Source organism: Sebastes fasciatus, chromosome 18 (assembly GCF_043250625.1).
Source record: "Sebastes fasciatus isolate fSebFas1 chromosome 18, fSebFas1.pri, whole genome shotgun sequence".
Classification (NCBI taxonomy): domain Eukaryota; kingdom Metazoa; phylum Chordata; class Actinopteri; order Perciformes; family Sebastidae; genus Sebastes; species Sebastes fasciatus.
In genome coordinates, this window is record NC_133812.1 from 8,117,345 (window position 1) to 8,131,881 (window position 14,537).

At 40.3% G+C, this 14,537-nt stretch overlaps 1 protein-coding gene and 1 long non-coding RNA gene across 4 annotated transcripts in view; one reads left to right on the forward strand and one right to left on the reverse strand.

The window, feature by feature from the left end:
• Positions 1–431: 431 nt before the first annotated feature.
• LOC141755637 (26S proteasome regulatory subunit 4) lies at positions 432–12,961 on the reverse strand. Its single transcript, XM_074614682.1, has 11 exons — positions 12,872–12,961; positions 12,315–12,368; positions 11,114–11,210; positions 10,706–10,830; positions 10,289–10,474; positions 9,283–9,411; positions 8,054–8,150; positions 5,685–5,874; positions 4,783–4,934; positions 3,397–3,551; positions 432–752 (listed from the first exon to the last, which is right to left on the reverse strand). Exons 1-11 carry the CDS (start codon positions 12,872–12,874, stop codon positions 618–620), a joined length of 1,323 nt encoding a protein of 440 aa, XP_074470783.1. The 5' UTR covers positions 12,875–12,961; the 3' UTR covers positions 432–617.
• LOC141755639 (uncharacterized) overlaps positions 12,900–14,537 on the forward strand; it is a 74,392-nt gene continuing 72,754 nt past the window's right edge. For all 3 annotated transcript variants that reach the window (XR_012591311.1, XR_012591312.1, XR_012591310.1), the window contains exon 1: positions 12,900–13,070. This is a non-coding gene — a long non-coding RNA (uncharacterized LOC141755639). The remainder of the gene's footprint in view (positions 13,071–14,537) is intronic.

A 14,537-nucleotide genomic window follows, 5' to 3' on the forward strand; every position in this document is an offset into this window, starting at 1 on the left:
GCAGTTTTCACCCAGGAGACTGGAGTTTGCATCCCGATTGAAACCAACAATGCAGAGTTGTCTTTGTGTTTGTAGTTATTTTAATCCATAACAGTGTTTTGGGTTAAAATAACTGTAAAAAATACTGTTTGCCTAAACCTACAGAAGTTGTAGTTTTGTTGCCTAATCCTAAAGAAGTTGTAGTTTTGTTGCCTAAACCTAAAGAAGCCTTTTTTGTTTGTGATTAAGATGTGAAGTTTCATTCAGTTTTACATATCAGAGGGTGTTGCTTTTAAGTTTCACTTTTACAACGTAGTAGGCCCCTAATGATCCACATCTATGGTGCTTATAGCGACTGATAATGGCTATTTAATGGCCTGATAATATTCAAATCGGCTGGTGAGCGAGCCAAAACGCTCCAGAAAATAAAAACATTACTAACACACGACGACTATTGTTTTGGTGTCTTTTTATTCACATAACGGTAACAGGAGAGTGGGATAAGCCAGACATGACATGCACAAAATATATCAAAACTCTCTCTGGGGGAGACAAACAACTCAACTGCTGCCTCCTCTCTTTCACACAGCGATAGATAGGGAAGGGGTGAGAGTGAGAGAAACATAAAAGTTTGAAGGTTAGAGGTAGAGCCCCTCTGGTGTGCCCTCCTGCTTCTTGTACAGGACGTTTTCCTTGGACTTCTTGAAGTCTTCGTTGGTGACTTTCATGCGGCGTTCGCGCAGAGCCATGAGGCCAGCTTCTGTGCAGATGGCCTTGAGGACACAGGGAGAGGGAGAGGAGAGATAAAAAAAAAAAGTGTTATTTCAGCCGTAGGTTTCTGTGAAAGAGAAAAGGAATTTAAACTGTGTAGAAATACAGTAAAAATGGATGTCGAACTCCGTGGGGGAAAAAAACTGTAGCAGTAACTACAAGGGTCCTTGGAGAGTGCAACTTCTATCTGTAGACACGTTGCTACGGTGTTTGTATGCACAAAATACCGCCGTAATGCATTGTTATTAACTGGTATTGCTAACAATGGCTAACCTGGCTGGAGCAAACCCCATTAAGTTTTCCAACTTGTACTGGAACACGGTCAACTCGGGTATGACGTCATTCCCAGCTCTGACCTCTGATTTTCGAGGTAAATGGAACGCAGTATAACCTCCTTGGCAGATAAAAAATGCTCTGCTCTGTGCTATCATTTAGTTCATCACTTTTGTGTGTTTAGCTTTCCTGCTTAACGGGGTAAACTAGTAACTTGTGCATACAAAATATAGCAAGTGAAATGTGGAAATACCTGATGTGAAGGAATAACAGAAACTACCATTAATTCATTTGACAATGTTGTATTGACAGTATGTTTTAAACTAAAGATAGCTGTAGGTGTTTTTTATTGGCTGGACTGCAGAAGGCCAGCCCTACAAACGCAAAAGTCTGTCACTGAGTGATGAAGTTACACAATTGGTCAGGCGTAGTGTTGGAATTTCCTCACTGGCCTTTGCTCTTTCAAAATGAAAAGGCAGGGAACAGTCGTTTATGCAAATGAGCCCGTCCAGCATGACACGTCCAGCTTACGAAACTTGGACCAAGCTGTGAAACTAGGCGATCAATTCTAAAAATGAAACGAGATTCAGCAGCGGCATAGCCTGTTTCTCACTTAAAATGTTTTCAGAAGTAGATTTAGGTGGATTGTTTAGACGGAATAACAGACAGTTTACGAGCAGGCCGCCATGTTGTTTTCCTGTTTTCCCGCATCCCCTAGCGTCCTCGTCCAGACCTGGTGGACATGTACTGCTGGATTTAACACTATAGACATGACCACTGACCATCTGTGTAACAATTTAGCCACAAATTCACAGACTGACTCTACACAGTCCAGCCATATACCTGGTTTTGACTGAGTCATGTTCTACTTTTATTCGATTGTGACAACTTGTCACCTTATACAGCGATCAGCTATAACATTAGGCAGGCACGGGCACCCTGACCGGTCTGCGGCTACACAGCCCCATACGCAACAAACTGCGATGCACTGTGTGTTCTGACACCTTTCTATCGGAACCAGCGTCAACTTTTTCAGCAATTTGAGCCCCAGTAGCTCTACTATTGGATCTGACAACACGGGCCAGCCTTCGCTCCACACATGCATCAATAACATCAATGTTATTCACTTCACCTGTCAGTGGTCATAATGTTATGGCTGATCGATGTATATTAATTCTAACAGACATACTGTAATTCAAACTGACCACAATTCAGACAACATAATGACTCACAAGATAAGAGTTAAGGAGTTCTCACTTCAAAGTTTACACTTAAGTTTGTGTAAAGTTTTGCAACACTAACAGTATCAGATATCAAAAAGGCGGTGAATTATTTTCTGCTCAATAATACCGGCTATTGTAAATGACTGACATCATTTATATGATCATGTTGATGATTTACACAAAAGCATCATACAGAATGCTGGAAAACCCACTCCAAGTGTAATTCTGTCAGTTCTCACATGAGGGCAGCAGAGTTGAGTCAGTGAGAAGTAAAGAGTTAAATGTACAGTCAACTTTGGATGAGGACACAATACAGTACAATTAAATTGAGGTGTTGATACTACTATAGTTTAGAAAATCAGCACTTATGGCTTCCCTTCATCTTATTTCCCCCTTTTCTGCTGAGCCACAGTGTGAACTGGCTCAGTGCCCAGACCTGTTGAACTCACACAATCAATACGTGGCGGTAGTCACACAGAAGCCAGCCGGAGCAAATTAAGAAAACAGACAGAACGCATCTCCAGCGCCGGGACGGACTTCGATTGGACACAACCCCTACCACGCTGCTTAATCCACTCTTATGTTAAGACAGAGTACTCCCACAGATACTATTACATGTGTGGGAGTTAAGAAAGGACACAAAAGAAAGACAATTTTGAATCAACGCCTCGTGATTGTATGCCTCCACAACCAGTCAAGATTGAGTTTACATCCATGTCTGTCCAAAATGTCATCACTTCATCATCTAATACTATTAGACATGTGAGTGAACTTGTCATAATTAGCATATGAATTGTTGAGTTGTGGCCAAAAAGGTGTTTTGTGAAGTCACGGTGACTTTTGACCACCAGATTCTAAACGGACTGGACGGACTGGTTTGTGCCTAATTTGAAGAAATTCCCTCCAGGCGTTCTTGAGATATCACTTTCATGGAAGCATAAAAAACTCACTGGAACCATTGGCCCTAGCCATCATGCAGTGTATGTAAGTTTTGTCTATGTTCTATTGACATACCCATTATTTGTAATCTCTTTAAGAACAATGTAGCTGGTCAAAAAGTCAAACTGGTAAGCACATACATTTTGGATCCAGCTGATGTGATCCGAGACAAAACCAGTTTGAAGCTGCGCGTTAACAGTCTCGCTCTCACCTTAATGTCTGCTCCTGATAGGTCGTCCTTAGCCAGGATGAGGTCATCGAGGGTGACATCATCGGCTACTGTCATGCGGCTGGTGTGGATCTGGAAGATCCTCCTTTTGGTCTTCTCATCCGGCAGTGGAAACTCGATCTTACGGTCAATTCTCCCTGAGGAGGAGGAGGAGAGAAGAAAACTACAACTTTACAAACTGCCGCTGTAAAGAGCTTCTTACAGTTTTGCCAACATTAAATGTTTTAACATTTCATTTAGTAGACTAATGCTAACTTCCAATTTAATTAATAAACATAGCGGTGCACCGATTGACCAAACGCTAATCATGTTTGGTTAATTTATCAAACATTAATAATTTTACAAACCAATTAAGGAAGTTCCTTTGCCTACGATGATTCTGCCCACAACTGAATCCCCGAGCTTTTACAGTAAAGCATTTTAAAGCAGATCTGATAGCAGATCTAATCAATGATCAACTGTCCACAACAGTCTCGGTGCACAATCAGTGCAAGTCTAAATGAATGAATAAATAACTGTTGATACGTACCAAGGTCAAATGAATAAATGATTTTTGTACGAATAGTACGATTTTCAAACTTTTTCATTAACAGGAGACCTTAATTACTCTTCTGAGCCTTTTAGGAATAATAATGAGGAAGATCTTCGTTATGTTACGTGTAAGAAAATGTATTTCTCTCTAAAGCCTGCAGTTTCAGTGTGTCTGCCTGTTTCATCTAATAAAACATGCTGGAAAAAATTAACCATAGAAAAAAAAATAAACGTGACAATATTTACTGCTGCATATATTTACTGATGCATGTTGGATATGAATGAAATGCAGAGGAGGAAAATGAAACTAAGAGCGTGTGTCTCCACGGTAAATCATCTGTTGAGTGTTTGATGGTTATTTATTTGTGCTTTCGAACGTTAACGCCGCAAAGCAATCAAAAGCAATCTTCTCTCTTTTTTCTCTGTTGGGAGGCCGACAGCAGAGACTCACTTTACTTTCAATGTTATCAAAGAAAGAGTAATGCTCTCCCCTCGTCCTAAAATGGTCATAAATCAATACTAGAGCACTTCCTTGTTTATGAATGAAGCGATACACGAGTATAGAGGCAGCGGTGCTGTGGTGTTTTACCAATCAGTGACGGTCATCCCTGCAAACTCCACCCCAAAAGTTCTGGTACTTTCAGAAAGTACTATCCCCCGACCAGGGTAAAAAAAAACAACTGTAAAATGTCCCCAGAACTTAATTTAGACCCTGCAGTCGAAACACAGTGAGTTCCTCAAAAGGTTCTTATTTCTGGGGTAAAATTCCTGTGATGGAAACAGTGCTAGACAGTGACAAATACAGGCAGAATCTGATCCAATCAGACTCCTACTGACCAGGTCTGATGAGGGCTGGATCCAGGGTTTCTATCCGATTGGTGGCCATGATCACTTTAACATCCCCCCGCGAGTCGAAGCCGTCCAGCTGATTGAGCAACTCCAGCATAGTCCTCTGGATCTCCCTCTCACCGCCAGAGTTAGAGTCATACCTGCGCGACACACACAGGACACATCCATTTATCTTAAGAATTTATAGAATCCAACAACAACACTGCCCTACATCCTCAAGACTCTACGGACTTCAAGCTTGGCCATCCTGCAGTCTTGTTATCATTTAACTGGGTTGTTTGCTTGTCTGTTCCATGAGAGGTAAAGAGTGTAAGGCACATCTACAAGCTCATTCATTATTCACATCAACATCCAACCAGGCTCATTCATTTAAGGCACAGCCAATATCCTGCCTAACAATGTTACTGTCTTTTTACATTTTGTTTGCCAACAGGGATGAAAAACAGAAGCTGATTTTGTATTTTCTACACTGTCTGTTGCCACTGGTCCTGGAACTGTCATCTTTTTTTTTTTTTTAATTAAAGACAGGGGGAAAGCCCACATCTAAAACAAACTTGAAAAGTGCATACTGAAATTGAAAAGCTTATATTATACTGTACAGTTTAGTAGGCTTTCGTGATTTTTTAAAATCTGCCAAACAGAAACACACTTTCAGTTAGATGATGAAGAAAGTTCACCAACCTGAACTGTTAAAATGTGCTGTTCAGTACTGACTCAAAATAAACATGTAATATATCAAGGCGTAGCCAGTTATCACACTTACTAATCCAACACCTTGTCATCCACTTCTGGCTCAACACTCAAGGTGATACATACATTATCACTGCTCCGATGCTCTCAGTCTCTCACATTCTCAGTCTAAAATAGTTTTGAAGTAGACGTCTGTGTACCTTTTAGTGCCGATGGCATCGATCTCGTCGATGAAGACGATGGAGGGAGCGTGCTCCTCTGCCACCCTGAAGAGCTCTCGGACCAGCTTGGGCCCGTCTCCCAGGTACTTCTGGATCAGCTCTGAGCCCACGACGCGCAGGAAGGTAGCTGATGTCTGATTGGCTACGGCCTTGGCGAGCAGGGTCTTACCTGGTACATGCATTACATAAAAGTATACATTTAGCATGAGAATACAATAATTACATCACTGTAGCACCATTAGAGAGAGGGGAAAAGAGAGGTTAGTTAAGAGGTTCCTAACATCAGCAGTTAAGACCCTGTCCACTAATGTTTTTTTTATTTTAGCTACCTAACATCCAGGTGGATGTTAACAATTATTAGTTAAGGTAAAACAGCAACATTAATTTAAATTGATCTGTGACGTATCCATTTTTAGATAAATACCTGCATCCATTTGACTTTCAAATGCTTAGCCAGTTTCCCGTGACATTTTCTTTCAGATATCTCATTTAATTGTCATTTTTAATTTGGTATACGTATTTGTTCTTGTCTAATTTTCTCAGTATATACACTTCATGTATTTTTTCCACTACTGGAAATCTCTTATATGAATTCAAAGGTTTATAGGAACTCAAAATATCACACACTGCCCAGGTGCACCTAAAAGCAGTTATAAAAGGTCACACACACATCCCATTGTTCCATCATATCTCCTTCATTCACCATCTAGCTGCAATGTAACATTCACACAGATGATAAGTGATTAGTACCACCCCTGAAAGAAACTAATATATGTACTTTTTGCAATACTGACTGGCTTTATATGCAATTGTTGTCTTCTTAACTATTTTTGATTGCAACTAGAATTAAAGCCTCCACCAACCTGTCAAGTTGCAGTTTACATCCATGTCTGTCCAAAATGTCATTACTTCATCATTTTATCCTATTAGACATTTGGGTGAAATTGTCATAAGCATATGAATTCTGGATTTGTGGCCAAAAACCTGTTTTGTGAGGTCACAGTGACCTTTGACCACCAAAATCTAATCAGTTCATCTTGGAGTTCAAGTGAACATTTGTGCCAAATCTCTCCAAGAATGAGACGGACAACCCAAAAACATGGTGCCTCCGGCCACGGCAGTCACCAGCCCGGAGACATAATAAAACTATTCTCTATCCAATTTGAAGGGACAGAAAAAAGTCAAAATTATCATGGCAATGTGTGTCAGTAATAGATGGTGATAATAAAGATTATTAAGAGGGAAGGCATTCTTTATTTTTATGGTATTATTGCCTGGTCAAAAGCACTAGTGGTATCTCTTAATATCAGGGTCCCTGAAAATATGTATCTACTGTGTTACCCTTGACAAAAAGACTATTATAGCTCTTCTAGAATGATTACAGACACATGTATTATGTCTGAAATGTTCTTACTATTTATACAATACACGTATCACGTTATCTTTGTGCATATTGTCCTCAAAGACTTGATTGACAATATTTGATGAATTTGACACCCACAAAGCTTAAGCCTCGAAAATTGTTCTTCCCCTTGCCTTTGAGCGAGCATTAAACTTCATTTCTATGCTATCTTATTTGTAACAGTGATGATGTGTAGTTCTTTATAAATGCACTAAGAGATCGTATTGAAATTCAGAGCCAAGCTGAAGCAAAGTGCACTTCACTTAAGCCTTATTTTCTTTGTTAATGTTCTTGTTTTGACCGAATTGATTTGCGAAATTTGTAAAAAATGACTTTTTTTAAATGCTGTACACTGTGACAAAGGTTGAAAAGGTTCACAAAGGCAATCACAGCGGTCCATGGCTAATTATACTGCATTGACGAAACTACACGCTTATAAGCATATTCTTTTTTACAAAATTGCTGAAGGTGTTTTGAATCATTACAATGTGTAACACTGGCTGTGAAGCACTTTTTTACTGTGACAGTACCAAAGGAGGCTGGTGACAGTCTCTCACCTTCCCTGCTGCGGTGCCCTTTAAAAAAGGTCCCAGAGGACTAAATGGAATTTGCCAGTGATGTCAGTCTGGGGTAAATACACCTTTATCTCTGGAAGTTCACTTGAAAAAGACTTAATACTTGTGTGATCAAACTGAAAACTTAAAGGTCAGGCTATATACAGTATGCACATACGTGTATACATTATACGTGATTCTTGTACCACATACTTGTGAAACAAGATTACCAGTTTTTCATAAAGAGTAATGGGGGTATATTTAACCTGGTGGAAGGTGAGGTAGATAAAAAAATTGTGTTGAACTTAAACTTCTTATAACGGCCTGGGTTTTTCTTAGGTTTTTAGAGTTTGAGAGCCACTGTTGGTAACATGTTTAATGAAAGCACTCACCTGTGCCAGGTGGTCCGTATAGGATGACACCTTTGGGAGGCTTGATGCCCATCTCCTCATAATACTCTGGATGTGTGAGAGGCAGCTCCACTGACTCCTATTGAAACCAACAGAAAACTGCAGCATCAACCTCAGCGCCCACGGAAAAGACGTTGTATACATAAACAATGAAACTTTAACTTTGCTTAATGCCTAGTTCATACTACACAACTATAGCCCTGATTTTCCAATCCTTGGCAATTTTTTTGAGCTCCCCGACAAAAGCCTCAGATCCGAGGCAAATCGGTGTTCAACGCTCGCACATCGGCGCTCGAGCGTCATATGTCAACTGTTCAAAGACACTCAACGATGCCTCGCAACATTACAGATATCTAACATGCTAAATATCTGGACCTATCGGGGACTACGGATACGAGGTAAAGCCAATGAGAGCGCGAGACACAGGTTGAGGGAAGACCTGGGGTAGGAGGGGTCGCCTGTAACAACAGGAACTCATTGTATGTGTTCATTTGCAACACAGAACAAAGTTGTTGTTGCACCTAGAGGACTAAATAGTAAAAAAAGTGTGGAAACTGGTGGAAACAGGCCATTTTGTAAACACATGCCAACAACAACATCAACAATGTGTCTTGTGTATGGTATCACGTCATTTACCGTGTATTTCTCGCGTGTGTTTTTGTGACAAAACTTAGTTTGGAGACCTCATCAGGGATTCCTCCCGGTGAAAGATCTTGTAGTGTCTGATCTCCTGTCTCCGGTCAGTCATGTAGTGTGAAAACCACGACGACTTAAAAGACTCCCCATTACAAGACAACGAGTTGTGCAGTGTGAACAGTACTGATATCTGACGACTTTGAAATTCTTGTAGTGTAAATTTGGCTTAAGTTGGTCGCTCAGCAAATGTAGTTGAGAGTGATATAAACAGGTCACTATGAAAGCTTAAAGAAATTATCCATATTGCGGTTGATATTTGATTGCGTTTAGAAAACTAGTAATACAGACGGGGAGCCGTGAAAATGATTTATGTTGCAGAAGTGGTTTGTGAATTTTTTTTCGACAACTGGACAAAACCACCAACTTTGAAAGGCTACCTTTCAGGTCCACAGGGGGGGAGAATTTCACACTACAAAGATTTTGGGTGCAGTATAACTTTTGCTGAATATTAGCCAACTCACGGCCCAGGCCCATTTTAGCATTGCAGGTTGAAATGCAAGCATTATATACTGTACCTTGATCTCCTGGATCTGATTGTCCAGGCCGCCGATGTCGGCGTAGGTTTCTTGTGGGGCCTTCTCCACCTTCATCACCGTCACCAAGGGATCAGTGTCGTCCATCAGCACACCAATCACGGCATGAACCTACAAGAGACACGAAAAACACAAGACAACTTTTGAATTGTATTACAGTTAAAAGAGGTGGCAGAAATTTAAAAAATGTTCTCTAAAAACGGTGCTGAATTTCATATTCAGAGCATATCTATTGTCTCCATACGGCCCTCAACATGGCGACGGCTGAGTCGGTAGCTCGCAGCTAACGATGCTAACAGCGCTAACAGTGCTGACAGAGCTAATAGTGTTAACCAGGAGGGCTAAGGAGGTTAGGCACTACATTTCCACAACAACGCCATCATTCGGGACAGCAGTATCAGCTATAACCGCCGTATAAGAGCAGTGTAGAGTTGCGGCTGTGAGTAGGGATGGGTATCATTAAGATTTTAACGGTACTACTACTCTTACCGATACTGCTTATCGGTCCGGTACTCTAACGCTACTCTTTACTATTCTTTTTGTTGGTTTTTTTTGAGAAAAAAATTAAACAAATTAATAACAGAATTAACATTGCATTATTTATCATATATACTGTATATAAATAAACATTTTAGCAGCAACTGCAACAGCATTGTGCTAGCCAGTGGGGCACGCTCACATACACAAACATGCACTAAAAGGCACGCACGGCCAGCCCAGCTACGTGAACAAAACACAGAGAAGTTCTGGATATCATATAGAGAACCTTTAAAGTGTTTCGGGGAATTGTCGGATACATGCTGAATCTAAATTGATGAATAGTGATGCAGTGTCATAGTTGAGTGAGAAACATCATTAAGTTAAGTTACTGTAATTATTTCCTTCTTTATTTTCTTAAATCGTACTCTTTAAAACAAAGGTATCTTGATCAAAATGTATGTATTTTTAAAAAAGTAAACCTAAAATAAGGATTCTCATTGAATATTACCTTGTGGTTCAGCAGGACAGAGCAGCCTGGCTCCAGCAGATCCTTATCCACGAAGGACAGGATGCTGACGTAGTGCTCTGATCCCACTGAGGTGGAAACGATGGCGTGGTTGTCATCGATGATTTCCTCCAGAGTGCCCACGGACATGGGGGTCCCCCGCAGGTCGTCTACCTTTGACCTCTCCTCCTGTAAAAAAGATAAGACTAAGATTATTGAAATAGAAAAATAGTAGGGGAAGTTAAGATTTGGTCTGTTCTGTAATATGACCAAAGTTCAAAATGTATATATATACATATATATATATATGTATATATATACATATATATTTAAAAAAAAAGAACAGGATTATTGTATCTACATTTTATCCAAATATACAACACAAAAAGAGAGTGAGGCACATGTGAAACAAGGGCTGACCTCCTGTTTCTCTTCCAGGGGCTTCATCTGCTCCTGGTTTCTGATGAACTCCTCCTCCATCAACAGATAGTCTTTGATCCGCTCCTGCTTCAGCAGCTTCAGACGGCATTGAGTGTGGGGAGTGACTGAAAGACAAACACAGGCCAGCATACGTAAAACATACATTAAAGAAATATAAAACACCAATTTAATCCACCCACAAACACTTTGTTTCACAGACCCTCTTGAACTTGAAGGCTGATATCAGATTTGTGGTCTCTTTTTATTCAATAATGCCAAATAAGGAGTCTTAATATTATTACAATCTCTCCACCAGGGATTTCAGGGATAACTGCCAGACAGTGTACCCAGTTGTATCCAGTGAGCTCAAATAGAGCCAGGCAGGAGGAGGCCTTTTCAGTTCCTTACCTAATGGTAGTTTACTGGCGGCATCTGGTCCCTTGGTCTTCTTCTTTCTCTTGCCAACTCTGGTGGGAATTGGAGGCTCATACTTCTTTTTCTTATCCTTCAATTGGGGCAAAGAGGCAACACAAGTCAGAAAAGGTATTAGCCAGAAGAACAATCAACTTTAAATACTTACCTTGGCACAAACAGCCCTACACGTGTCTACATATAGTACAGAAGCTTTTTTTTTTACTCTTCAAATAAAGTTTGGAATAAAGCCTGTGGTAGACCAGTATTTAAGAAACATTATGTGAAAGCGTGTGGTTGGCTGTTCAGATAGTGAGAAGAAAAGAGATGGAGCAAAACAAAATATCTTAGAATGCTTTATAGAATAAATAAATAAATAAATATGACGCACTTATGTTAAAGGGACTGTTTGTAACTTCTTACACGTTTTAATCACCCAGGTCGGTTTCTCATGCGCGCTTGCATATGCGCACTTGCGTGTGGCTATGCTGGTTAGACTCAGACTCCAACACAAACTACACGGAAGCACCAAAACCTCAAAGTTGTATCTAGTGAAGCCAGTCTGAGAATATCTAGTGAATGTACAGTGGATGTTTGGGCAGAAATAACTGCTGCAGCTCCTCCAGACCAACAGAGGTTTTCCGTGTCTTGTGAAGTGACGGGGCTCCGCAGCGAGAAACGTTATCGTCTCCGACCGGGTGCCGGGGTCTCCCTGTTCCCTCCGACCGCGGTCGGGAGGCTGAGGCAGGAAAAGCCAACACTAGGATCAGCATTGATTCATGGAGAGACCTTCGTCTGGTCAGCTAACATTACTGCCAAGCAGCTGAAATATAGAGTGATATTGTGGTTTTAGCTGACGTGTGTCGCCTCTCTGTTTTGAGTGATGCTCGTTCATGTCTATTTAGAACGAGCACAAGCGCGAGCCCGACGCTGACTTTCGTTGACTTAACGGCCACAGGTGTCGCTGTTAACAAGCATTTCTGATTCTTACAAACAGTCCCTTTAATGTTTGTCACATATATATAAATCATAAAAACGTTTCAACATATAACATTTCTTTGCAAATAAAAATGTTGGCTTTTGGCTAAAATCCAGTCCCAATAATGAATTAAAGAGTTAGTTTAGTTCAGAGGCCACACAGAAGAATACCAAAACAACACGTTCAGACACCAGCTAGCAGAAGCTGTGTCATTCTCACCTTGTCATCCTTCTTGCCTCCCCCCGGACCGTGACCTCCACTCTGGCTTTGACCCTGAAAGAATCAGGTACATACAAACATACGGTCGGTTTATACAGAAACATCCATCAGTGCACTCTAACAGTTACAGACACGTCTCTTCCTACTGGGTTAGCCATTAGCTGAGCTGTTTACAGTACAGTTAGCTCACGTTAACTAGACTTAGCAGGTTAACTAACACTTCAACTCGTTATGTTGATGTTGTTATTTTGATGTTGTTAGCACTAACTGTATCAAACTGGTGAAACGGTTACAGAGCTCTCCGGTGTGAATGACTGTGCTAATTAGAGCTAGCTAGCTCCCAACCGAGAGAACAAGCTAACGCAGCTAGCCTAGCATTCAGCTTTTACTGCCTTTAATCCTGTTGTTACTTCACAAATAAGACACGAAGCCGCCTGAAACTACACGGCAACGCGATATGGTAACGTTTCAAGAACTATCAGTGATGTTGTATCTGCGAATAAAACGATTTAGTGAAATAAATAAACGCGCCGCAGAGAAACTGCCTGCTCACTTACCATTGTTAGTGGTCGCTCTGAAGTGACGTCAGAGGGTACGGCAACTCTAAGGGACAAACACTCTGTGTAATACTGGCTCACTGCATGGCTAATACCAGTACAACTAAATGAACCAAAGCCATTAATGCTGCTTATATGACAAGTCAGACATCACATAACCTGGCTTCTAACACTCTTCCAACACCAACACAGTGAGGGGGTAAGTTTTCATTTCATTTTTTTTTTTTCATTTTGGCTCATGGAAAGTGAAGAATATGGTATGGGAGAGTTTGTTAAAGTGTTTGCAAAAGAAGGAAAAACTGTATAAGACAACAAAAGAGATATTAAATGGTGGATTTTAAAATGTTTTCAGGTGCACTATTGTCACTTTGCAGTCTTAAAGGTCCCATATCATGCTCATTTTCAGGTTTCATACTTGTATTTTGTGTTTCTACTAGAACATGTTTACATGCTGTAATGTTAAAAAAAAAGCTTTACTTTCCTCATACTGTCTGCCTGAATATACTTGTATTCACCATCTGAGTGAAACGCTCCGTTTTAGTGCATTTCAACGGAATTGCGTTGCTAGGCAACAGTTTGGGTCCATGTTTACTTCCTGTCAGCTGATGTTATTTAAACACACAGTGCAACAGGAAATAAACTTGGACACATTTAGAATGTTTACAATTAAAACCATGTAATGGTCTAAATATTGTATATTTGTGACATCACAAATGGACAGAAATCCTAACGGCTTGTTTCAAATGCACAATTTCTGAATACCGGCTGTGTGTATTTCTCCGTATATTGAGCATTTTGATAGTTTAACAGTATTTATAAAGCACTTAAACCTGCTTTATAATATAAAAGACATGCAAATCTCACTTTTTACAATATGGGACCTTCACTACATCCCTGCCTGTGGCTGGAACAGTCCACTGTACATGAAGGCATCCAATAAACATGCTTTTTAGAGCCCTACAACAATATTGCAAAGTTAAGGTTTAATTAGTACATAATACATACATATAATACATACAAATAATTGTGGAAAATAGTCACATATCTGTACATGTGTACATCCATGGTGGAAAGGTGAGTGCCAGCCGGGCAGAGTTTTTTGTGTTTGAGTACAGAAAGCGTAGCTTAGTGTTATCTAAAAAAAAATTCAATGTTATAACTGAATATTGAGAGGATTTTGACAATGTGGAAGAGGTCTGAATTTGATGGTGGCCCGTATATATTTGAGCCAGAGTATACGGATATTCAGATTTCACAACAATACTTTTCCTTGAGCAAGACTTGGACACAATAACAAACAGACCAAGCGAAAGGTAAGAAAAATTATTTATTTCTCTGTAGGGTCCTTTCCATAATGTTGTCAGACACTTCCAATAACATTTGAGCCTGTCAGTGGCAAAAAACAGCACTTTTAGTGGACGTAACGTTACATTGACGCTGCTCACTTGCCCCCGCAGCTTGCTTTTTAATGGCTGCCGGTTACAGCGTTATCCCTCAATACTGGACCACTTTAAAAATGAAATGTCAGCCACTTAGACATAAAAACATGGGGAAATAGGGTCCAGGTTGAAAAAAAGTTACCCTTTAATGACACTTGTGTTTTTGCTGCTATGTCAATTATTAATGATACTGCAGTAATTCATTACAGTTACTTGCTGAAAATGTT

Coding starts and splice junctions, on each gene's coding strand:
- LOC141755637 (XM_074614682.1), bottom strand. Junction 5,875..8,053: donor ATACGGACCACCTGGCACAG/GTGAGTGCTTTC, acceptor TGCATGTACCAG/GTAAGACCCTGCTCGCCAAG. Junction 753..3,396: donor TATCAGGAGCAGACATTAAG/GTGAGAGCGAGA, acceptor TGTGTCCTCAAG/GCCATCTGCACAGAAGCTGG.